This window comes from Neoarius graeffei, chromosome 17 (assembly GCF_027579695.1).
Source record: "Neoarius graeffei isolate fNeoGra1 chromosome 17, fNeoGra1.pri, whole genome shotgun sequence".
NCBI lineage: Eukaryota > Metazoa > Chordata > Actinopteri > Siluriformes > Ariidae > Neoarius > Neoarius graeffei.
The window spans coordinates 3089924-3114979 of record NC_083585.1 but is presented as its reverse complement, the minus strand read 5'-3'; the positions used below and the strand labels follow the sequence as shown (position 1 = coordinate 3114979).

At 42.5% G+C, this 25056-nt stretch overlaps 4 protein-coding genes and 1 pseudogene across 4 annotated transcripts; 2 read left to right on the top strand and 3 right to left on the bottom strand.

Annotated features, from left to right (window-relative positions):
- Positions 1–251: 251 nt before the first annotated feature.
- Positions 252–575, top strand: LOC132864591 (histone H4-like; annotated as a pseudogene).
- Positions 576–1076: 501 nt separating this feature from the next.
- LOC132864563 (histone H2B-like) lies at positions 1077–1451 on the top strand. Its single transcript, XM_060897996.1, has one exon. It carries the CDS (start codon positions 1077–1079, stop codon positions 1449–1451), a length of 375 nt encoding a protein of 124 aa, XP_060753979.1.
- Positions 1452–2270: 819 nt separating this feature from the next.
- LOC132864590 (uncharacterized) lies at positions 2271–2537 on the bottom strand. Its single transcript, XM_060898010.1, has one exon. The coding sequence runs from the start codon at positions 2535–2537 to the stop codon at positions 2271–2273; it is 267 nt and encodes an 88-aa protein (XP_060753993.1).
- A 7404-nt stretch (positions 2538–9941) lies between these two features.
- LOC132864562 (histone H2B-like) lies at positions 9942–10366 on the bottom strand. The gene has a single exon (XM_060897995.1). It carries the CDS (start codon positions 10364–10366, stop codon positions 9992–9994), a length of 375 nt encoding a protein of 124 aa, XP_060753978.1. The 3' UTR covers positions 9942–9991.
- Positions 10367–10848: 482 nt separating this feature from the next.
- LOC132901309 (uncharacterized) lies at positions 10849–13717 on the bottom strand. The gene is made up of 2 exons (XM_060943615.1): positions 13706–13717; positions 10849–11169 (listed from the first exon to the last, which is right to left on the bottom strand). Exons 1-2 carry the CDS (start codon positions 13715–13717, stop codon positions 10849–10851), a joined length of 333 nt encoding a protein of 110 aa, XP_060799598.1.
- Positions 13718–25056: the final 11339 nt, after the last annotated feature.

The window sequence follows — 25056 nt, the reverse complement described above, 5'->3', positions numbered from 1 at the left end:
GTTGTTTGCAGTTCGCTCAGCCGATCAAAACGGCGAAAAAAAATATGAATGATAATGTTTCCGTGCACAGAAAGGATGAAGAATGCGCTCGTCAGTGAAAAGCTGTGGCGTTCTGTTTCTTTTTGAATGTGTTTTACTGAGGGACCGTTGTTCTTAGGCCTGAGGCCCGCCCACTCCGGGTCTCAACTCGGTCCTGTAGAGAGTGTATAAAGGCTGTGGGCGCTGCGCAGTGACAGGAACTGAGCGGCTTGACTTGGAGAGAGCAGCGCGATGTCTGGCAGAGGAAAGGGCGGCAAGGGGCTCGGGAAAGGAGGCGCTAAGCGGCACCGGAAAGTTCTTCGCGACAACATCCAGGGACTCACCAAGCCGGCTATTCGCCGTCTGGCTTGCCGTGGCGGTATGAAGCGCATTTCCGGCCTGATCTACGAAGAGACCCGCGGTGTGCTGAAAGTGTTCCTGGAGAACGTGATCCGCGACGCCATCACTTACATGCTAAGAGAAAGACCGTCACTGCTATGGATGTGGTGTACGCCCTGAAGCGCCAGGGACGCACTCTGTACGGCTTCGGCGGTTAAACGCTCCGACACTGAACCGCACCAACACAACGGCTCTTTTAAGAGTCACCCAAACATCCACAAAGAGCTCTTTCTCCATGAGGAAGAGAAAACAAGGAGGAGGTGGGGTAGTGCTTACAGTTTTTTTTTGTTTGTTTGTTTTTTTTTAAATAAAGCCAAGCGTATGAAACACCAGGCACAAGTAATATTTAATCGCTTCTATATGAAAACTGTGTGTGTGTAACAGATGGTTATTGAAATATAAGAATAGGGTGCATTTTACATGATATATAATTTTCCCATCAGTGCTGTGAATATAAAACGGCGGGAAGGGAGACAAAGCGAGGCGGAGGGGAAGGAAGTGGGCGGAGCGGTAGGAGGCGCCCCGTATGAGAAGGTTTGGAACTCTGGCCAATAAAATATGTTGCTGCCTCGTGTCTAATTACACTGCGGATCTGTAAATAGAGCGGCCGCGAGGCGGGCCTTATTCATTCTCCTACAGTTTACCCGAGGAGCAGAGCCATGCCCGAGCCACCTAAAAGCGCGCCCAAGAAGGGCTCCAAGAAAACCGTGACCAAGGCAGCTGGTAAAGGAGGCAAGAAGTGCAGAAAGTCCAGGAGGGAGAGCTACGCTATCTACATGTACAAGGTCCTGAAGCAGGTTCATCCCGACACCAACATCTCATCTAAGGCTATGGGCATCATGAACTCCTTCGTCAATGACATTTTTGAGCGTATCGCCAGTGAGTCCTCTCGTCTGGCACACTACAACAAGCGCTCCACCATCACCTCCAGAGAGATCCAGACCGCTGTGCACCTTTTACTGCCTGGCGAGCTGGCCCAGCACGCCGTGTCCGAGGGCACAAAGGCCATCACCAAGTACACCAGCTCCAAGTAAAGCACGCTGCTGCTGCGGCCGCCTTCAGCAACCCAACGGCTCTTTTAAGAGCCACCCACTTTTTCATAGAAGAGCAAATTTATGTCTCTCTCTCTCTCTGTGCTGTTCCCTTGTTTTATAATAAATGGTCAATTTCACTGGTAACAGTGACAATAAAGGGTTCATTCATTCATTTAAATGCAGAGTTGAATAAATATTTATTTACGGAAGATACATTGAGACAAGTTGCCACATCAGGGAAACCAACCTCCATCAATGAGTAAATAAAGGAGCTATTTTACTTATAAAGTGAAAATAACAGTAAAAATTATATGGGTGCTGTGCAATTACTTCTATTGAGTAGCTTGGCTGAGTTATTTAAAATGTTTTATTTGTCTCTGTGGATAAATGGAAATCTGCCTTGTGACAATGTCCATCGTTAAAAACACAAAACGTGTGTGAAGTGATAAATGTATTGAAATACATACAAGGTTTTGTCCTTGATACATATAGACCAATTATTAAATACAACATTACCTTTGCTCATTTCCAAGCAGCAGAGAAAACTTTCTGCTTCTCTCTTCTGATTACTGAAGCGGCGCTCAGACACCACAATATCTAAAAGGACGGGGACAAAAACCTGTCAGTCAATTCGCGAGGAGTTCTAGAACTCTGGCCACTGTGTCCTAACAGCTGTTCTGTTTCACTGCTCCGACTCCATTCTAACCGTGAGCTCAAACAGAACGGTGTTCCGTGCAGGGTATGGAGACGGGCTCGTTTCTGTGAGACAGTGAGGTGGCTCTTAAAAGAGCCTTTGTGTGTGTTAGATGGAGTCTGCATTTAAGCACGCTCTCTGCGAATACGCCGTGCCAACTGAATGTCCTTGGGCATGATGGTCACTCTCTTGGCGTGGATGGCACACAGGTTAGTGTCCTCGAACAGGCCGACCAAGTATGCCTCGCTCGCCTCCTGCAGTGCTATGACAGCCGAGCTCTGGAAGTGCAAATCGGTCTTAAAGTCCTGAGCGATTTCTCTTACCAGGCACTGGAAGGGCAGCTTACGGATGAGCAGCTCAGTAGATTTCTGATAACGGCGGATCTCCCTCATGCCCCTTTTCCACCAAATCAGTTCCAGGGCTGGTTCGGGGCCAGTGCTTAGCCTGGAACCGGTTTTTTTCTGGCCCCAGAGCCAGTTCTTTGTCAGTGGAAACAGAAAACCTGGTTCCAAACTAAGCACTGGCCCCGAACCAGCCCTGGAACTCCCTCATGCCCCTTTTCCACCAAATCAGTTCCAGGACTCCGTCTAACACACAAAGGCTCTTTTAAGAGCCACCTCACTGTCTCACAGAAACGAGCCCGTCTCCATACCCTGCACGGAACACCATTCTGTTTGAGCTCATGGTTAGAGTGGAGTTGGAGCAGTGAAACAGAACAGCTGTTAGGACACAGTGGCCAGAGTTCTAGAACTCCTCGCGATTTGACTGACAGGTTTTTGTCCCTGTCCTTTTAGATATTGTGGTGTCTGAGTGCCGCTTCAGTAATCAGAAGAGAGAAGCAGAAAGTTTTCTCTGCTGCTTGGAAATGAGCAAAGGTAATGTTGTATTTAATAATTGGTCTATATGTATCAAGGACAAAACCTTATATGTATTTCAATACATTTATCACTTCACACACGTTCTGTGTTTTTAACAATGGACATTGTCACAAGGCAGATTTCCATTTATCCACAGAGACAAATAAAACATTTTAAACTAGACTGGACAATTCCCCGGGAGAAATTGTGAGAGGATGCAGTGCGCGAAGCAATTCGGTCATGCATGTTTGCTGGCCGTGAATGTGTGACCTGCTATGAAGCTACAATGCCATGATTTATGTGTGTGCTTGAGACAGCAGCCCCCCTCTCTCTGCTCCCTCACTGGCCCCAATCGGCATGGCGACGGGCCTGAGCAGGAGCGTTAAGACACACAAGATTTTGTCAGGTGTCTGCTGTTTTTTGCTTAGGCGCACGCCTCGAACAACGACAAATAACTCGACAATGAAAGAAGCTATTCACAAAATTCTTTCACAGTGAGCGCTAGAAGGGTCTCCTGAATACACTGATGTAATTTTTTGTCTGTAGTGTTAAAAATGAGGACACTAGAGCGAGTTAAAAATGAGTGACTTTTCTGTCACGTTTATAATGGGTGTCAATGAGGCCTCTCGGCTGCACTCTCCTCAGTTTGAGGCTTCTCATTCAAAAACTGTAAATCCTATCGGTTAGGTAAACACATTGTGTGAATCAGGACAAGTGTCTAATACTTTTGAGAAAATTATGTCTGTAGTGTGAAATTTGTGGCTGAAAACACAGTTTAAGTTTGAAATTTTGAGCATGATTTGTGTGTGTGCTTGAGACAGCAGCCTCCCCCCCCCCCACACTCCCTCACTGGCCCCAGTCGGCATGGCGACAGGCCTGAGCAGGAGAGCCAAGACACACAAGGACTTGTGAGTTTTCCACTCTTTTTTGCTCAGGAGCAGGCCTCAAACAACAATGAATAACTCAAAAACGAAAGCAGCTATTCATAAAATTCTTTCACAGTGAGCACTAGAAGGGTCTCCTGAATAAACTAATGTAATGTTTTGTCTGTAGTGTTAAAAATGAGTGACTTTTCTGTCACATTTATAATGGGTGTCAATGAGGCCTCTCGGCTGCACTCTCCTCAGTTTGAGGCTTCTCATTCAAAAACTGTAAATCTTATCGTTTAGGTAGACACATTATGTGAATCAGGACAAGTTTTCCTACTACTTTTGAGAAATTTATGTCTGTAGAGTGAAATTTGTGGCTGAAACCACAGTTTAAGCGAGAAAGTTTGAGCTATTTTTTCAAGCTCTCTACACTCTAAGCAAACGAGCTCCACTGGTGTGTAATGCAATAGACACCCATTCAAAAGCCGGATTTTCTCCCGTAACCCACATGGCGTTTGAGCCGGGACTGATCCGAAAGTGTAGAACCTAGCAGAAAAGTTGAATGCCAGATCCACAGAGGAGATGTTTTCCTACGTGTGAGAGTTTGAATTACGTCTCTAGGTGAAAGCATGCCAGAGCAGTGGATGTTTGAAAAAGTGCTTTTTTTTCAATTAATTCGATAGAAATGAATGGGGTTTTTTTGGGCGATTTTTTTCATGACGTAGTTGCGAAAAAATCGTATTCTGTAGAGAAAAGTAATAGCATAGCGAGTCCGATCGAGCCGCACGTTTTGATATATTGTTTGTCTGTGTGCGACGTACGTTTATTGAGTTATTCGAAATCGAAATTTGCGTAGGAGGAAGAAGAAGAATACGGAAGAAGAAGAAGAAGAAGAAACACGTAGAAGAACAATAGTTGCAGTGCTTTGCACTGCAACCTATGGGCTCCCCTAGGGGAGCCCATAGGTTGCTGTGCAGCAGCACTGCATCCTAACTAGACCGGACAATTCCCCGGGGGAAATTGTGAGAGGATGCAGTGCGCGAAGCAATTTGGTCACGCATGTTTGCTGGCCGTGAATGTGTGACCTGCAATGATGTTTCAATGCAATGATTGTGTGTGCTTGAGACAGCAGCCATCACGAAGAAGAGCTATTCAAGAGTATAAACAAAGTGACTACAGGCAGAAATTAGCATGTACTGCTATAACCTGGGACAGACATCTGTCCTTACCACAAGGATAATGTTTAATTTGTGCACTGTCCCTTTTAAAAATAAAACTAGACTGGACAATTCCCCGGGGGAAATTGTGAGAGGATGCAGTGCGCGAAGCAATTCGGTCACGCATGTTCGCTGGCTGTGAATGTGTGACCTGCAATGATGTTTCAATGCAATGATTATGTGTGTGCTTGAGACAGCAGCCGTCAAGAAGAAGAGCTATTCAAGAGTATAAACAAAAAGTGACTACAGGTGGAAATTAGCATGTACTGCTATAACCTGGGACAGACATCTGTCCTTACCACAAATATAATGTTTAATTTGTGCACTGTCCCTTTTAAAAATAAAATAAACTCTAAACTCTAAGAAGAGTGTTTGTAGTTGGTATGTACGAACAGAAATGTTCCTAATAAAGTGGGCGGCTAAGGTGAAGTGTCATGCAGACCGAGGCTGTTTTTCTGTCACGTTTATAATGGGTGTCAATGAGGCCATTTGGCTGCCCTCTTCTCAGTTTGAGGCTTCTCATTCAAAAACTGTCAATCCTATCGTTTAGGTAGACACATTGTGTGAATCAGGACAAGTTTTACTACTACTTTTGAGAAAATCATGTCTGTAGAGTGAAATTTGTGGCTGAAAACACAGTTTAAACGAGAAAGTTTGAGCTTTTTTTCCAAGCCGTCTCCACTCTGACTTAACGAGCTTCACTGGTGTGTAACGCAATAGACACCCATTCAAAAGCCGGATTTTCTCCCGGAACCCACATGGCGTTTGAGCCAGGACTGATCCGAAAGTGTAGAACCTAGCAGAAAAGTTGAATGCCAGATCCACAGAGGAGAAGTTTTCCTACGTTTTAGAGTTTGAATCACGTCTCTAGGTGAAAGCATGCCAGAGCAGCGGATGTTTGAAAAAGTGCTTTTTTTTTCAATTAATTCCATAGAAATGAATGGGGTTTTTTTGGGACAAGTGTGACTACTACTTTTGAGAAAATTATGTCTGTAGTATGAAATTTGTGGCTGAAAACACAGTTTAAGTTTGAAATTTTGAGCATGATTTATGTGTGTGCTTGAGACAGCAACTCCCCCCCCCCCCCCACCTGCCCTGCCATTGGCCCCAGTCGGCATGGCGACGGGCCTCAGGAGAGCTAAGACACACAAGGTATTGAGTTTTCTGCTGTTTTTTTGCTCAGGACCAGGCCTCGAACAACGACAAATAACTCGACCACGAAAGCAGCTATTCACAAAATTCTTTCACAATGAGCGCTAGAAAGGTCTCCTGAATAAAATGATGTATTTTTTTTCTCTGTCGTGTTAAAAATAAGGACACTAGAGCGATTTAAATATGACTGACTTTTCTGTCACATTTATAATGGGAGTCAATGAGCTAAGACACACAAGGTCTTGAATTTTGTGCTGTTTTACTACGGAACAGGCCTCGAACAATGACAAATAACTCGACAACGGAAGCAGCTATTCACAAAATTCTTTCACAGTGAGCGCTAGAAGGGTCTCCTGAATAAAATGATGTATTTTTTTGTCTGTCGTGTTAAAAATAACGACACTAGAGTGATTTAAAAATGAGTGACTTTTCTCTCACGTTTATAATGGGTGTCAATGAGGGCTGTCAGCTGCCCTCTCCTCAGTTTGATGCTTGTCATTCAAAAACTGTAAATCCTATCGTTTAGGTAGACACATTGTGTGAATCAGGACAAGTTTTCCTACTACTTTTGAGAAAATCATGTCTGTAGAGTGAAATTTGTGGCTGAAAACACAGTTTAAGCGAGAAAGTTTGAGCTTTATTTTCAACCTCTCTCCACTCTAAGTTAACGAGCTTCACTGGTGTGTAACGCAATAGACACCCATTCAAAAGCCGGATTTTCTCCCAGAACCCACATGGCGGTTGAGCCGGGACTGAACCGAAAGTGTAGAACCTAGCAGAAAAGTTGAATGCCAGATCCACAGAGGAGAAGTTTTCCTACGTTTTCGAGTTTGAATCACGTCTCTAGGTTAAAGCACGCCAGAGCAGCGGACGTTTGAAAAACGTTGAAAAAGAGCTTTTTTTTCAATTAATTCCATAGAAATGAATGGGGTTTTTTGGGGCATTTTTTTCGCGACTACGTCGCGAAAAAATCGTATTCTGTAGAGAAAAGTAATAGCATAGTGAGTCCGATCGAGCCGCACGTTTTGATATATTGTTTGCCTGTGTGCGACGTACGGTTATTGAGTTATTCGAAATCGAAATTTGCGTAGGAGGAAGAAGAAGAAGAAGAAGAAGAGAAATACGTAGAAGAACAATAGTTGCAGTGCTTTGCACTGCATCCTAATAAACTCTAAACTCTAAGAAGAGTGTTTGTAGTTTGTATGTACGAACAGAAGTGTTCCTAATAAAGTGGGCGGCTAAGGTGAAGTGTCATGCCGACCGAGGCTGTTTTTCTGTCACGTTTATAATGGGTGTCAGTGAAGCCTCTCGGCTGCCCTCTTCTCAGTTTGAGGCTTCTCATTCAAAAACTGTAAATCCTATCGTTTAGGTAGACACATTGTGTGAATCAGGACAAGTTTTCCTACTACTTTTCAGAAAATCATGTCTGTAGAGTGAAATTTGTGGCTGAAAACACAGTTTAAGCGAGAAAGTTTGAGCTTTTTTCCCAAGCCGTCTCCACTCTGACTTAACGAGCTTCACTGGTGTGTAACGCAATAGACACCCATTCAAAAGCCGGATTTTCTCCCGGAACCCACATGGCGTTTGAGCCAGGACTGATCCGAAAGTGTAGAACCTAGCAGAAAAGTTGAATGCCAGATCCACAGAGGAGAAGTTTTCCTACGTTTTAGAGTTTGAATCACGTCTCTAGGTGAAAGCATGCCAGAGCAGCGGATGTTTGAAAAAGTGCTTTTTTTTCAATTAATTCCATAGAAATGAATGGGGTTTTTTTGGGACAAGTGTGACTACTACTTTTGAGAAAATTATGTCTGTAGTGTGAAATTTGTGGCTGAAAACACAGTTTAAGTTTGAAATTTTGAGCATGATTTATGTGTGTGCTTGAGACAGCAACCCCCCCCCCCCACCTGCCCTGTCATTGGCCCCAGTCGGCATGGCGACGGGCCTCAGGAGAGCTAAGACACACAAGGTATTGAGTTTTCTGCTGTTTTTTTGCTCAGGACCAGGCCTCGAACAACGACAAATAACTCGACCACGAAAGCAGCTATTCACAAAATTCTTTCACAATGAGCGCTAGAAGGGTCTCCTGAATAAAATTATGTATTTTTTTCTCTGTAGTATTAAAAATAAGGACACTAGAGCGATTTAAATATGACTGACTTTTCTGTCACATTTATAATGGGTGTCAATGAGCTAAGACACACAAGGTCTTGAATTTTGTGCTGTGTTTTACTACGGAACAGGCCTCGAACAATGACAAATAACTCGACAACGGAAGCAGCTATTCATAAAATTCTTTCACAGTGAGCGCTAGAAGGGTCTCCTGAATAAAATGATGTATTTTTTTGTCTGTCGTGTTAAAAATAACGATACTAGAGCGATTTAAAAACGAGTGACTTTTCTCTCACGTTTATAATGGGTGTCAATGAGGCCTGTCAGCTGCCCTGTCCTCAGTTTGACGCTTGTCATTCAAAAACTGTAAATCCTATCGTTTAGGTAGACACATTGTGTGAATCAGGACAAGTTTTCCTACTACTTTTGAGAAAATCATGTCTGTAGAGTGAAATTTGTGGCTGAAAACACAGTTTAAGCGAGAAAGTTTGAGCTTTATTTTCAACCTCTCTCCACTCTAAGTTAACGAGCTTCACTGGTGTGTAACGCAATAGACACCCATTCAAAAGCCAGATTTTCTCCCAGAACCCACGTGGCGTTTGAGCCGGGACTGATCCGAAAGTGTAGAACCGATCAGAAAAGTTGAATGCCAGATCCACAGAGGAGAAGTTTTCCTACGTTTTAGAGTTTGAATCACATCTCTAGGTTAAAGCATGCCAGAGCAGCGGACGTTTGAAAAACGTTGAAAAAGAGCTTTTTTTTCAATTAATTCCATAGAAATGAATGGGGTTTTTTTTGACGATTTTTTCGTGACTACGTCGCGAAAAAATCGTAATCTGTAGAGAAAAGTAATAGCATAGCGAGTCCGATCGAGCCGCACGTTTTGATATATTGTTTGTCTGTGTGCGACGTACGGTTATCGAATTATTCGAAATCGAAATTTGCGTAGGAGGAAGAAGAAGAAGAAAAAAATACGTAGAAGAACAATAGTTGCAATGCTTTGCACTGCAACCTATGGGCTCCCCTAGGGGAGCCCATAGGCTGCTGTGCTGCAGCACTGCATCCTAATAAGAAGAAGAAGAACAAATACGTAGAAGAACAATAGTTGCAGTGCTTTGCACTGCAACCTATGGGCTCCCCTAGGGGAGCCCATAGGTTGCTGTGCTTTGCACTGCATCCTATTAAGAAGAAACATGTAGAAGAACAATAGTTGCAGTGCTTTGCACTGCAACCTATGGGCTCCCCTAGGGGAGCTCATAGGTTGCTGTGCTGCAGCACTGCATCCTAATAACTCAGCCAAACTACTCAGTAAAAGTAATTGCGCAGCACCCATATAATTTTTACTGTTATTTTCGCTTTATAAGTAAAATAGCTCCTTTATTTACTCATTGATGGAGGTTGGTTTCCCTGATGTGGCAACTTGTCTCGATGTATCTTCCGTAAATAAATATTTATTCAACTCTGCATTTAAATGAATGAATGAACCCTTTATTGTCACTGTTACCAGTGAAATTGACCATTTATTATAAAACAAGGGAACAGCACAGAGAGAGAGAGACATAAATTTGCTCTTCTATGAAAAAGTGGGTGGCTCTTAAAAGAGCCGTTGGGTTGCTGAAGGCGGCCGCAGCAGCAGCGCGCTTTACTTGGAGCTGGTGTACTTGGTGACGGCCTTTGTGCCCTCGGACACGGCGTGCTGGGCCAGCTCGCCAGGCAGTAAAAGGCGCACAGCGGTCTGGATCTCTCTGGAGGTGATGGTGGAGCGCTTGTTGTAGTGTGCCAGACGAGAGGACTCACCGGCGATACACTCAAAAATGTCATTGACGAAGGAGTTCATGATGCCCATAGCCTTAGACGAGATGCCGGTGTCGGGATGAACCTGCTTCAGAACCTTGTACACGTAGATAGCGTAGCTCTCCCTCCTGGACTTTCTGCACTTCTTGCCTCCTTTACCAGCTGCCTTGGTCACGGTTTTCTTGGAGCCCTTCTTGGGCGCACTTTTAGGTGGCTCGGGCATGGTGCTGCTCCTCGGGTAAACTGTAGGAGAATGAATAAGGCCCGCCTCGTGGCCTCTCTATTTACAGGCCCGCAGTGTAATTAGACACGAGGCAGGAACTTATTTTATTGGCCAGAGTTCCAAAGCTCCTCATAAGGGGCACCTCCTACCACTCCGCCCACTTCCTTCCCCTCCGCCTCGCTTTGTCTCCCTTCCGGCTGTTTTATATTCACAGTACTGATGGGAAAATTATATATCATGTAAAATGCACCCTATTCTTATATTTCAATAACCATCTGTTACACACACACAGTTTTCATATAGAAGCGATTAAATATTACTTGTGCCTGGTGTTTCATACGCTTGGCTTTATTTAAAAAAAACTGTAAGCACTACCCCACCTCCTCCTCATTTTCTCTTCCTCATGGAGAAAGAGCTCTTTGTGGATGTCTGGGTGACTCTTAAAAGAGCCGTTGTGTTGGTGCGATTCAGTGTCGGAGCGTTTACCCGTCGAAGCCGTACAGAGTGCGTCCCTGGCGTTTCAGGGCGTACATCACATCCATAGCGGTGACGGTCTTTCTCTTGGCATGCTCCGTGTAAGTGACGGCGTCGTGGATCACGTTCTCCGGGAACACTTTCAGCACACTGCGGGTCTCTTCGTAGATCAGGCCGGAAATGCGCTTCACACCACCACGGCGAGCCAGACGGTGAATAGCCGGCTTGGTGAGTCCCTGGATGTTGTTGCGAAGAACTTTCCGGTGCCGCTTAGCGCCTCCTTTCCCGAGCCCCTTGCCGCCCTTTCCTCTGCCAGACATCGCGCTGCTCTCTCCAAGTCAAGCCGCTTAGTTCATGTCACTGCGCAGCGCCCACAGCCTTTATACACTCTCTACAGGACCGAATTGAGACCCGGAGTGGGCGGGCCTCAGGCCTAAGAACAACGGTCCCTCAGTAAAACACATTCAAAAAGAAACAGAACGCCACAGCTTTTCACTGACGAGCGCATTCTTCATCCTTTCTGTGCACAGAAACATTATCATTCACATTATTTTTTACACCGTTTTGATCGGCTGAGCAAACTGCAAACAACTGCCGACAGATCATGGTCTGCTCATGCACAGTTACTCCCTGTCATCAAACAAACAGCCATCACTGTAATGAGGTTAGTAAAAACACTGTGTGTTTGTGCAACATTGGCATTCCCTTTTGAGCCCGTCTGTGGCTTTAAGGCCTGGATTCTAAACTCCTCGGTCCACTACAGCTACAGGTCACAGAACGCATCACCTTATTACTCGGCCCGGCACTCAGCTCTGATCCACACCGATGTCTGTGTACACTGTTAACAGAGCCGACGCTTCACCACACAAGTACCCTCGAAAAAACGCTGCCTTTAAATCAGAAAACAAGCACTGTTTTTGAACCAGGGACTTTTCGCGTGTTAGCCAAACGTGATATCCACTACACTACAGAAACCACAAAAGGAGTGTTTAGCTCCTGTTGCCTGGGCCTCGAGAAAAGCAAAGCTCACGCTTAAACGTTTGGCACCAGGACGGGGACATGGCCCCAGTGGTACGGCGGCGAACAGATGGTCGAGCGTAACAATGATGAGGTTCAGCATTGAAAAGCACTGGAGCAACCGTCGGAATGTCTTCACTATCTATTCTGAATCTGAAGTGGTCCTGAACTTTGTCTTTCTTTAAAACCAGGCTGCTAGACTTGGATGGCTTAAACTTCATCTTTGACCATGTCATCAGTCTGCCAATGTCCTCCAGCACCCATCTTCCTTCAGGAACAGACTTTGTTGTAATATTCATGTCATCCATGAAGGCTCTGAAGTCATCCATGAAGAACATAATTCAAATTCAAGTCCTTGAATTACAAAGTAATTAATTTCTTTGTGTTGAGATAAAAAAAATTTAAAAAAAATCATTTAAATTCTAAACTGTTTCTGAGGTTCAGTGTGGTGAAGAGGCAGTTGTAGGGGAGAGCGGGGTAAGATGAGCCACTTTTTACATTTTTCATCATAACTACATGTTAAAGCCATTTTTGCTTCCAGTCTACACACCATACCAAATTTCAAAGTGTACTGTTACTATCTGAGCAAAAAATAATTGATAAGCTCTTATGGTTAGAGTGATATTACCTCTTGAAAAAAAAATGTCAAGTGGCTCAACTTACCCCATGCACGGGGTAAGATGAGCCAACACAAAACATGTTAGGTTAACAAAGTAAACAACTTTTATTATTAGAAATGCAATCAGTGAATCAAGTCAAGTCAATCAAGTGGGGGATAGGGCCGTTGCATAGAGAAGGGGAGATGAAGAGAGAGGTGATAGAACGAGATGGGATAGGGAGGGATAGATAGATGGATAGAGAGAGAGATATGCATAGATAGATAGAAAGAGGGATGGCTAGAGAGGGAATGAGAGATATACTATATTATAGAAATTACTAAAACAGTAGAACAGTGCCAAAAAATCTTATTTCTTTCAGTAGGTTAAAACATTGCTAAAACATGCAGCAATCATTCCATCAATCATTTCATCATTATTCAATGTTCCAAGCGTTCAAATTGCAAGGGAACACCATTTGCCTCTCCCTCCGTGCTGTCCCCCCAACAGTAAAGGGGTGGGGCAATTTTTTCACAATATCCTGTCTTGACAGGACAGCCTTATCTTTCTCTTTGAAGACAAAGGTCGGCTTTCTTGCAGAGCCATGGCATGACCGGCTTCTTTTGACAAATCTTGCCTCTATTTCGAAGACATCCAATTTGATTATCTGGCCAATGAAGAAATGCACTTTCTTCTTCCCCGTGAATTTTGCCACAACATAATCCCCCACATCTAACAACTGGTCTTCCTCATCTGATGTCATATATATATATATATATATATGTTGTTGTCATATATGACCAGTAAATGTGAAAACTTAAGTGTCATCCATATTGGGTAAGCTCAGCCACCAATGGGGTAAGTTGAGCCAGTGGCTCAACTTGCCCCACATCTAATGGCTCGTCTTACCCCGTGGCCACCATTTTGTAGAAAAATGCTAATAAAGGGGATTAGGCTAATCAAAATTATTTTTATTAGCATTCATATCATAGCTTAGAAAGCCACTAACTTAACCCTAATGTGTCTAAATATTATTCTACTTTTGTCTTCTCTAAATCATCTTCACTGTGGACAAACATGGAATTGACTTAGAAAGCACAAAAACACATTTTTATAAATATCTCCCTCACCTAGTTTGACATGTGGTGCTCCTCTCCACAAGTGTAAGTAAATGGTCCCGCCCCCCTTTGAATGTGGTCACATGGTCACATTTGTTTACTGTTTCTTAGAAACAGGGGGTGGCTCATCTTACCCTCTGGCTCATCTTACCCCGCTCTCCCCTACACATATAGGCCAGCAATGTCATGCTCAGGCCATGATTTACGACTACTGAAATAATTTCATTTACTATATTCTACAAAAATCAAACAAATGCTCAAAACATTCAGAAAAAATGGGGAAATAAAATACCCTCAAAAATACTTTTTGATGTGTCCAGCCTTATCCTTCCTGACCTGGCCACATACATTTGCATAAAGCAAGCATATTTGTACACTCCCACTTCCTAAAGTGTTTATCCAACAATACATCATTAAAATAATCTTTTCTCAGAACATATTCACTGGGGGGTGGCATGGTGGTGTAGTGGTTAGCGCTGTCGCCTCACAGTAAGAAGGTCCTGGGTTCGAGCCCCGGGGCCGGCGAGGGCCTTTCTGTGTGGAGTTTGCATGTTGTCCGCGTGGGTTTCCTCCGGGTGCTCTGGTTTCCCCCACAGTCCAAAGACATGCAGGTTAGGTTAACTGGTGACTCTAAATTTACTGTAGGTGTGAATGGTTGTCTGTGTCTATGTGTCAGCCCTGTGATGACCTGGCGACTTGTCCAGGGTGTACCCCGCCTTTCGCCCGTAGTCAGCTGGGATAGGCTCCAGCTTGCCTGCGACCCTGTAGAACAGGATAAAGCGGCTACACTGTAAAAAAGAATAGTTGAGAATACTTGAAATTTCAAGGCAACAGTCTGCATTAATAATTTTATGTTTTGCCAACGATGTGCCCATGATAATCCAAACTATGATAACACTGTTATCTTTATTAAGAATTCTTAAGTCAATTTTCAATTCCTCATTCTGCCAACATAGATTTCTCTTTTTGCTGAACAGTGGCATTCACAGTAGTACAAAAAGGCAATTGAGGTTATCACAATTTTTTGGGGGGCTTTTTTCACCTTTATTTGGATAGGACAGTGTAGAGACAGGAAATGAGCAGGAGAGAGAGAGATCAGGAAATGACTTCAGGTCAGAATCAAACCCAGGCCCCCGGATTTATGGTATGGCCCCTTATCCACCTGAGCCACGACAACATGAACTTCAACTGGAGAGAGAACCACATTGCCCAGCCCTTGCATTTGGGAGAGGAAACCACGTGTCTTGGTCATTCAGAGCATGCGCTGAATAAACACCTGTGACAATTATGTATTTTCAATTCAAATTATTCACTATTGTATATTTACACATCATTGAGGTGCACCCTATCAGTTTGATGTGGATTTTCTTGATGTGGATAATTCTAAAAAATAGAACTATGCTTTGTTCAAGTAATTCCATATTCACAATTGAATGGACAAGAAAATATGAATAATTATTAATGAACAGAAAAATCCACATCAAACTGATAGGGTGCACCTCAATGATGTGTAAATATGCAATAGTGAATAATCTGAATTGAAAATACATAATTGCCACAGGTGTTTATTCAGCACATGCTCTTAATGACCAAGGCACGGGGTTTCCTCTCCCAAATGCAAGGGCTGGGCAATGTGGTTCTCTCTCCGGTTGACGATCATGTTGTCGTGGCTCAGGTGGATAAGGTGCCATACCATAAGTCTGGGGACCCGGGTTCAATTCTGACCTGAGGTCATTTCCTGATCTCTCTCTCCTGCTCATTTCTTGTCTCTACACTGTCCTATCCAAATAAAGGTAAAAAAAAGCCCCCCCAAAAATTGTGAGAACCTCAATTGCCTTTTTGTACTACTGTGAATGCCACTGTTCAGCAAAAAGAGAAATCTATGTTGGCAGAATGAGGAATTGAAAATTGACTTAATTAAGAATTCTTAATAAAGATAACAGTGTTATCATAGTTTGGATTATCATGGGCATACATCGTTGGCAAAACATAAAATTCTTAATGCAGACTGTTGCCTTGAAATTTCAAGTATTCTCGACTATTCTTTTTTTACAGTGTAGAGATGATGAGATGAGATGAGATGAGATGAGATATTCACTGGGATTAATTTGCACTGAATAATATGTGTTGTCATTTTTCATAGTCATTGAATTCTGTTGCCCCTTCATTTTATAAGTAGTGTTGAAAACAATGAAAAAGTGGTAGTAAGTTGCCTTTTATGAGTTATACAGAGACAACTGTTGGTTCGTATCCTTGAATCGTGCTGTTGAACAAAAAATAGGGGACAAATGCCCTATTGTTCATTTTGTAAGCAAAAAATATGAATAAGTTTTCCACAGCTGCAGTTCCAAGAGGAGGTGTCTGATCCAGTGCAGAGAACTTAGACTACGTTCAGACTGCACCCTGAAACGACCCATGTCCGACTTTTTTGCCCAAATGTGACCTGTATCCGATTTGTTATTGACAATCTGAACGACACAGCTCCGATTTTTTCACATGCGACCCAGGCTACTTGGATATGTGGTCCTAAATCCGATGCATATCCATTAATTTCACATGCGACTGCAGTCTGACCGGACAGGTCGCATTCATGCGACCTACACGTCATCAACAAGAGACAAACGTCACTATTCTGCGTTGGCTAATCCCGCCTCTTTGGTGGAAAACAACAACATTTGTACAGTTTTCAGAATTTAAATAGACTTTTATAGAATTGATCAAGCGAATGGTGGATTTGGTAGGGACCTGGATGTTGATCTGTTAGCTTGATTAAATAAAACAGTTTCTATAACTGATTTATAACTTAAACCATCCTGTATTACAAGATTATAAGATTGTTCTGGAAATTTCCAGTAATTTGACACCTTCGGTCTCATTAGTCTGCTGCCCACATTAATCAGATTATTGTGTGAGTTCCGCCGCCGCCACAAAAACCACATCGCCAGGTCTTGCCTCATCTCCATAGCAAACTGCACTGGTGTTTATGCACCTTGAGCCAGCGCTGAGAGAAGTTGCAGAATTCAGCTGGCTATAAACAATCTAAATAAATATTTATAAAAATGTAGAAAAAGTTTATTAATATGACGAAATAAATATGTGCAAATTATTAAGCCTGAATTAAGAGTTTGGTAATACAGCGGCCGTATCCCAAATGACTGCCTACTGAAGCTCGAGTGCACTATATAGAGTTTAAAAATCCATTACTTCCTAGTAACATGTAGTGCACTTATATAGAAATTAGAGAGACATTTAGGAGTCAACCCTCGTTACCAGGCTACATGTTTTCATTTCAGTTCAGAAACAAAAACACACATGAGACCTCACACTTTAACACTAACCAGATAATTAAACAAACAAACAAAAAAGAAATCATTAAACATGAAGAGTGCGCTTTTTTTTGTTTACGTATTACGTAGATGTGCTTATTACATGTCAATTTGTGCATGCGGGACACTTTTGGGTTGTTTTCCGTTCATATTAGAGATCGCATACAAGTCTCATATAATTGGTAATGTGAACGGCCTAACAAAAAAATCGGATTTCACAACAAATCGGATATGGGTCGTTTCAGGTTGCAGTCTGAACGTAGTGAAATTTTCTCATTTCAGCATTTCTTTAAGCTGAATGAATAATGTTATTTGATTGTTTTACTGAATTCTTCAGTCAAGAGCTTAGGTTACTTGGTGCTGATTAATTTTCTATAACAGCAGCTCTGATTGCTGCAAGGCAAGTCACAGGTTTCCGTACAACCCTGGTACCAAAAAGCTTGGAACGCTGTGTAAAATGTTCATAAAAACAGGATGCAAAATTTTGCAAATCACAGAAACAATATAATCCATTGAAAATGGTACAAAGACAACATGTCAAATATTGAAACTGTATTATTGTATTTTTTTAAAATTATGATCATTTTGAATAGAAAGTCAACAACGCAATTCAAACAAGGTTGAGATTGTGTAAAAAAGAATGGAAAAATTGTGTAAAGCTGAAAAAAAACTGCTGACACATTTCACAACTAATTAGGTTAACTGGCAACAGGTCAGTAACATGAGTGGGTATTAAAAGAGCATCCCAGAAAGGTGGAGTCTCTCAGACATAAAGATGGGGAGGGGTTCACCAGTCTGTGAAAGACAAATAGTGCTACAATAACTTTCAACATAAAATTGCAAAGAATTTAGGGATAACATCATTTACTGGACATAATGTCATTAAAAGATTCAGAGAATCCAAAGTAATCTCTGTATGCACGGGACAAGGTCAAAAACTAATCATGGATGCTCCATGATCCTTGAGCCTTCAGGAGGCACTGCATTAAAAACAGATACGATTCTGTAGTGAAAATCACTACATGGGCTCAGGAACACGTCTGAAAACCACTGTCTGTGAACATAGTTCATCAATGCATCTGCGAATGGAAGTTATATAAACATTATATAAACAATATTCAGACCCACCTCCACCTTCTCTTTGCACATCTAGACACTGAAATTTTTGCCCATTCTTCTTTGCAAAATAGCTCAAGCTCAGCCAGATTGGATGGAGAGTGTCTGTGAACAGCAATTTTCAAGTCTTGCCACAGATGCTCAATGGGATTTAGGTCTGGACTTTGACTGGGCCATTCTAACACATGAATATTCTTTGATATAAACTATTCCATTGTAGCTCTGGCTGTATGTTTAGGGTCATTGTCTTGCTGGAAGGTGAATCTCCTTCTCAGTCTCAAGTCTTTTGCAGCCTCCAACAGGTTTTCTTCCAGGATTGCCCTGTATTTAGCTCCATCCATCTTCCCATCAACTCTGACCAGCTTCCCTGTCCCTGCTGAAGAAAAGCAGCCCCATAGCATGATGCTGCCACCACCATGTTTCACAGTGGGGATGGTGGGTGCAGGGTGAAGAGCAGTGTTAGTTTTCCACCACACACAGCGCTTTGCATTTAGGCCCAAAAGTTCAACTTTGGTCTCATCTGACCAAAGCACCTTCTTCTACATGTTTGCTGTGTCCCCTTCATGGCTTCTTATGCCTGTCTTTCAACAATGGCTTTCTTCTTGCCACTCTTCCAAAAAGGCCAGATTTTTGGAGTGTATGACTTATAGTTGTCTTGTGCACAGATTCTCCCACCTGAGCTGTGGATTTCTGCAGCTCCTCCAGAGTGATCATGGGCCTCTTGGATGCTTCTCTGACCCTTGCTCGCTCTGTCAGTTTAGGTGGACGGCCATGTCTTGGTAGGTTTGCAGTTGTGCCATACTTTTTCCATTTTTGAATGATGGATTGAACAGTGCTTCTTGAGATGTTCAGAGCTTGGGATATTTTTTATAACCTAACCCTGCTTTAAACTTCTCCAGAACTTTATCCCTGACCTGTCTGGTGAGTTCTTTGGTCTTCATGATGCTGTTTGTTCTTCAGTGTTTTCTAACAAACCACTGAGGCCTTCACAGAACAAGTGTATTTGTGCTGAGAGTAAATTACACACAGTAGGACTCTATTAACTAATTAGATGACTTCTGAAGGCAATTGATTGCACTGGATTGTATTTAGAGGTATCAGAGTACAGGGGGCTGAATACTAATGCACACCACATTTTTCAGATTTTTATTTGTTTAAAATTTTGAAGACCATTTATCATTTTCATTTCACTTCACAATTATGTGCTACTCTGTGTTGGTCTATCACATAAAATCTCAATAAAAAACTTTTAAGTTCGTGGTTGTAAGGTGGAAAAATGTGAAAAAGTTCAAGGGGTATGAATACTTTTGCAAGGCACTGTAAATGCTCAAATGTCAAACAAATGCTCAAAATGAGCAAAATGTTCAGCAAATCACATCGCAAATGAAAGACAGGATGCGTATGACCATTACCTTAACAGAATCTGAACGTGGTCATTGATGGAACTCTTGAATTGTTAGTGTTGAATTTATGTGAAGTCATAGCTCAAAGCACTATAACAATACAATTAAACAAAAGTGAATTTTTGAAAGAGTTGTTCACTTGTTGCCCAATCTGGGTTTTCCTTGTCGAATAAGGAACTGGTTCACCTTAAACAAATTCGAACACTTTCATGAAGAAGCTAACCTGAATGCGAACAGAAATAAAATGAGATTCTTATGCAAACTCTTCCATACTGATTTACAACTTGATATTTTTATTTTTTTTTAATCCAAGTTCTTACCTGAAATAAAATGCTCGCTACAAACGTGGGTATTCACAAACTTTTCTGGATTTTTCAGGCTTAGATCCTCTTGTCGCATTCTTTTTAACCACTCATTTCTTCATTGTTCTTGAAGCATTTGCTTCTCTTTCACATTTTTCTTGATAGCAGGCAGATGATAAACCTTTTTATCTATTTCTTGATTTGAACGATTTGACCACCCAAAAATATGCAAAAATGAACCATATTGAAGACAGACCAGGCCTTGCTTGCACAAAAGACTGTGTTTGTTTGTCACCCAGGTGAAATTATCACGTGATGCATCAGGTTGTGCACAAAGGGTCTATAGGAAATCACAATAAGACGTTCTGGCAGCGGGGGCGTGGTCAAGCGCCGGTCTGTGACAGGAGGGTGGAGTTGGGGAAGGTAAGTGGCAGAATCGCTACACCTGAGTGTAATTAACCTGTGTTTTGTGTGTGTTCTCCCCAGTAAACCGCGCCCTATTTAAGGAGGGAGAGTAGAGCGGAGGGGAGCTTGCCAAGAGGAGATTACGGAGTGTGTGTGAATCTCCGAGTGTTACTTGTTGAGTGCCCGACTGAAAAGTGTGGCAATAAAAGACAATATTTATCCTGATCTCTGTCCTGCCGTCTTCTGTGCTCCACCCACACGTTAAACCCGCTACAGATGTGTTTTGTTTGGATAATAATAAAGGAGAGGGAAAAAAAATTCTGGTACAATGAAAGTAATGTCTTGCACAATTTTGTCAGAACATGAGAGTATTTGGCACAGGCCAGTATAGCTGTATATCCAATATAGCTGTAAACACTTACAGATTGAACACGTTTAATTTAATAGTGACCAACAATAATTTATCATTAAAGATTAGCCATGATTAACAATGAATAAACAATGGTTTGGCTAATGACTAATTAAGGACAACAAGGAGCCAATAAAAAAAAAAACAAGTCGTTGATTTGGTAAGTTTAACCCAGCATTGCACTCAATATAACCAAAATATTGGGTTGAAATAAGAATCCAACCATTACGTAAATTTAAATTAATGGCCTTGTTAAAGTAACCCAACCTGCCAGGTGAAATGCATAACTCTTTTCACTGAGTTAAAATGATCCAGCATTGTTAAAATGCCACTTACTTCTTTAAGTTACCAGCAGCAGCACAGAAAGGAATGCAATAACAAATATCAGACCTTACTTTATCAGATCTCTCAAATGCAAAATTTAATACAGACTCTATAAAGTTCTAAATTAGCTACATTTTCACCAACACTAACCTCATTCTTACACTCCAAGTTTCATTTACAGGGAAATCTTATTCATTTCACCAGTTGGGCAAAATAAGCCAACATGCGAAACATCAAACCCATCTGTCAAAATAAAGCCAGCGCTCTAATGAACACACTCAGCACTGTCTACTCCCAGGCCTTTTCTCTTCTATAAACACAATGCTCACAATAAATGGTGTGTTAAAGCCTATCGTTTTTCAAATCTGTGTTACAGTAAATGTATATACATGTACACTCTGTTTTGACCAAAATACCATAGGTAAACCAAAACTGTACCTCTACAATTACAGCTGAGCATTGCAAAAGATGTTTAGCATTTACTTTTCTCACCAAACCTAGGAGAAATTAAATAGTGCTGATGTTCATAATTATTGAGGTAATATGTACAAATGAAGGAGTAAGATTATGTATATGATAAAGTGCATGAGTATTGCACATAGAGGATATTGTACTAGTATGTTATTGCACTAGTGTTGATATAATAATATACAGCACAGAATATACAGTACAGAACCGGTCAAATGCCATGGGCTGTATTGCACAGTAGTATAGCAGCAGTGAGTGAGTGGAGGTGTGCTGATCAGACCTGTGGATTAGTTGGCGGATGCAGTGAGTGCTGTGAGTTCAGTAGTGTGATAGCTATGGGGTAAAAACTATTCCTCAGCCGGGTTGTGCAGGTGTACAGAGTTCTGTAGCGCTTTCCAGGGGGTAAAGAGTCCGTGTCCAGGATGGGTTGGGTCCTTGATAATGTTTTTGGCTCTGCGAGTGCACTGGGAGTGATGGATTTCTACCAGTGATGGAAGTGGAGTGCCTTCGATCCACTGAGCTGTTTTTATGATGCGCTGCAGGGTCTTCTTATCTTCCAAGGTGCAGCCCGAGTGATGCAGTGCATGATCAGTGACTCTATTGTGCACCTGGAGAAGCTCATCATCAGCTGTTGAGGCAGTTTTGCTTTCCTCAGAGTCCTCAGGAAATGGAGCCTCTGAAGACCTTTTTTAGCCAGTGCCAAAGTGTTTGGGGTCCATGATGGGAGTCAAGAGCCACGCAGAACAACACGCTGCGCTGTCTAAAAGACCCATTATTATTTAATTTAGTCATCAATCTTCAGCATTTCTCTGAGCAGGGACAAACTGTCAATAAAGACACAATATAAAATCTCCTGCACCGAACATCAGTTGACACCACCAGCTAACACCTTGAAGGCAGGGTTCAACTTGCACTGAAAAGAACCCCAGTGCATTTCAGGTCCAATGCATTAATCCCTGAGTGATTGCCAAAATGGAGCAAAGTCAAGGCTGAAAGGGTCAGTCCTTGTCTTGGGTTTTTTATTTTTTAGTTTTTCGGAACTGTCCATGATCTATACAAGGTGGTGACCTTTGTCCTCGTTAGTATAGTGGCCAGTATCTCTACCTGTCAGGCGGAAGACCAGGGTTTGATTCCCTGATGGGGAGGGTATATTAGCTGTGAGTGTAAAGGCCAATTTATGCTGACAACCCAGTCCTCGCAGATAGCGTCGCAGACAGTGTCTACGTAGCCCCCCCCCCTCCTTCGGAGACGCTCTGCGTGCACCTCCCAAAAATTGTGACCACCGCAGAAGCCTCGCAGACAGCATCGCAGACAAGAGGGCTCTGATTGGTCCACTCTACATCCGCTGTACACGCACTTCCGCTTCCCTACTTTCCCGATTTGGTTTGTTTTCACCACCGGCATTTTTAAAAACACGAGTGAAGATGGAGCAGCATGAAGAGCAGTTGATTGAGGAAGTATGTACATCTATACGACTCCAGTTCTAGTCATTATAAAAAAAAAAGTTCTAGTCATTATAAGTAACCGGAGGATAAACACTCCACTAACCACACCCACCAACTACTCCTAGTGACTTCGTGCCCCCTTGCGTTGTGCCGGTGAATAACATCGCGCACGCCTATGACTCCCCGCTCAACAATAAATTACAACTGTCGGCGAAAAGCTATCTGCGAAAGCCTTGTCGCAAGAGCATGCAGAGGCCTTAAGAAGGCAAAAGGGTTTTCTGCCTTCATGGATGGTTTCCAAGCAACTTGTGCTGCCCTCTATTATATTTTCTCTTCTCCCGACACACCTCATTCTATTCTTCTGCTAATTACCAGCAGTTCTGGGGGAAGTGCATGCAATTGATGAGGAAACAATATCAAATCTACTGCACCGAACATATTCTGGGACCACATTTGTGAATCAGGGATTTCCACAAATCTGACAGCATTCTCATTTACGTTACAGAACTTTGAAAATGAAATAGATGACACCCTTGGTGAAATTAATTGGCAAACACTATAAAAGGGTCAGTTGACACCACCAGCTGACACCATGAAGGCAGGCTTCAACTTGCACTGAAAAGAACTCCAGTGCATTTCAGGTCCAATGCATTAATCCCTGAGTGGTTGCCAAAATGGAGCAAAGTCAAGGCTGAAAGTGTCATTCCTTGTCTTGGGGCTTTTTTTAATATTATTATTTTTATTCGTGGTGAATAAGAGAAGAGAAGATACAAAGAAGAAGACCATCTGTCTGTGATTTTGTCACAAATGATACCCTAAAAATGTCTACGACTAGATGGGCTAGTGTGTACTCCCTTGCTGTCTCCTGTAGTCCACTGTCATCTCCTTAGTTTTACTGACGTTGAGAGAGAGGTTGTTGTCCTGGCACCAGCTGGCTAACACCTTCACTTCCTCTCTGCATGCTGTCTCATCGTTGTCCGTAAGGAGGCCCAAGATGGTTGTGCCATCAGCAAACTTGTTGATGATGTTGGCACTGTATTTAGCAGTACAGACGTGGGCGAACAAGGAGTACATGAGGGGACTGAGCACACAGCCCAGTGGCGCACCTGTGTTCAGGATCAGTGAGGAGGAAGTGTGGCTACTGATTATCACCACCTGTCCGATTATCTGCCTGTCAGAAAGTCAAAGATCCATCTGCAAATGGTCATCTGCTGATGAAATCATGAAATATTTCGTCATGATTGCATTTTCTCTGCTCATACCAAGGCAGTTTGTACTTATTAAGTGCAACTTTGCACCTAAATCCTTTCAAGATCTTGCAACCTGATTTGATTTTGGTTGCCGGTCACAGCCCATGGTCAGACTGTGAGCAGAAGCTTTTTTTGAAGAAGCTCATTTGGGTGATAACAGATAGCGTGACTATAAAATTTTTAACATCGAGTCTGTTTTGTTGATGTTATAAACTGTTCATTGATGGAAACTTGAGTGCAAAACTGTTCATGACAACTGCAGTCCTAAAGTTAGCCAGTCAACTGTAGTCCTCAGCCATAAAAGCATCCCTGTACCGGCCATTTCCATCCTTTATTGGATGTGTTGTTTTCAGGACAGGAAGAAGCTTTTCCCTCGGTGATCTTCAAGGCTCCAGTCTTTTAAAACTACCTAATTTCCTGACATGGGATCCTTGGCCTGCTTCTCCTTATTTTGATGCAAGTTTCAGGAAGCAGATGTTGCTTTTTTTGTTCAGTGAGAGCAATTGGGTCGAGGTTGGCGAGAAGTGGTTCTTCAGAGCACATGGTGGCTTTTGGACCACCATGTTGAAGAAGGAAAGTAGGTGTGCATCCTTCTTTCACATTGTTAAAACTATCCATGCTGACTTTGCTCAGTAGATAGAATATGTTTTTCAGACTGGATGTTGGGATTTTCATCCCCCTGGGTAAATATGTGAGTGGGTCGAACTGAGGGCTTCCAAACAATCAAGAGAAAAGACATCTGTTCAAGGGAAAGTCACTGCCTCATCACTATTTAGTGAAGCACCTCAGCAGCCATGACATTTTTTTTCATTGGTTAGAGCGTGGTGCTAATAATGCCAAGGTCACAGGTTTGATCCCTGTACTGGCTAGTTCCTTCCTTTACAGGTCCTGTTGTTTTCAGGACAGGGGAAGCCTTTTTCTGTTGAGGGAAATGTTGTCCAAAACAAGAGATTCTCTGGTTGTTTTGAAAAATGTCAATCGATTCCTTGTATCTGAATGTGCCATTGAAATACAGTAACTCAACTGATTGCAGGATG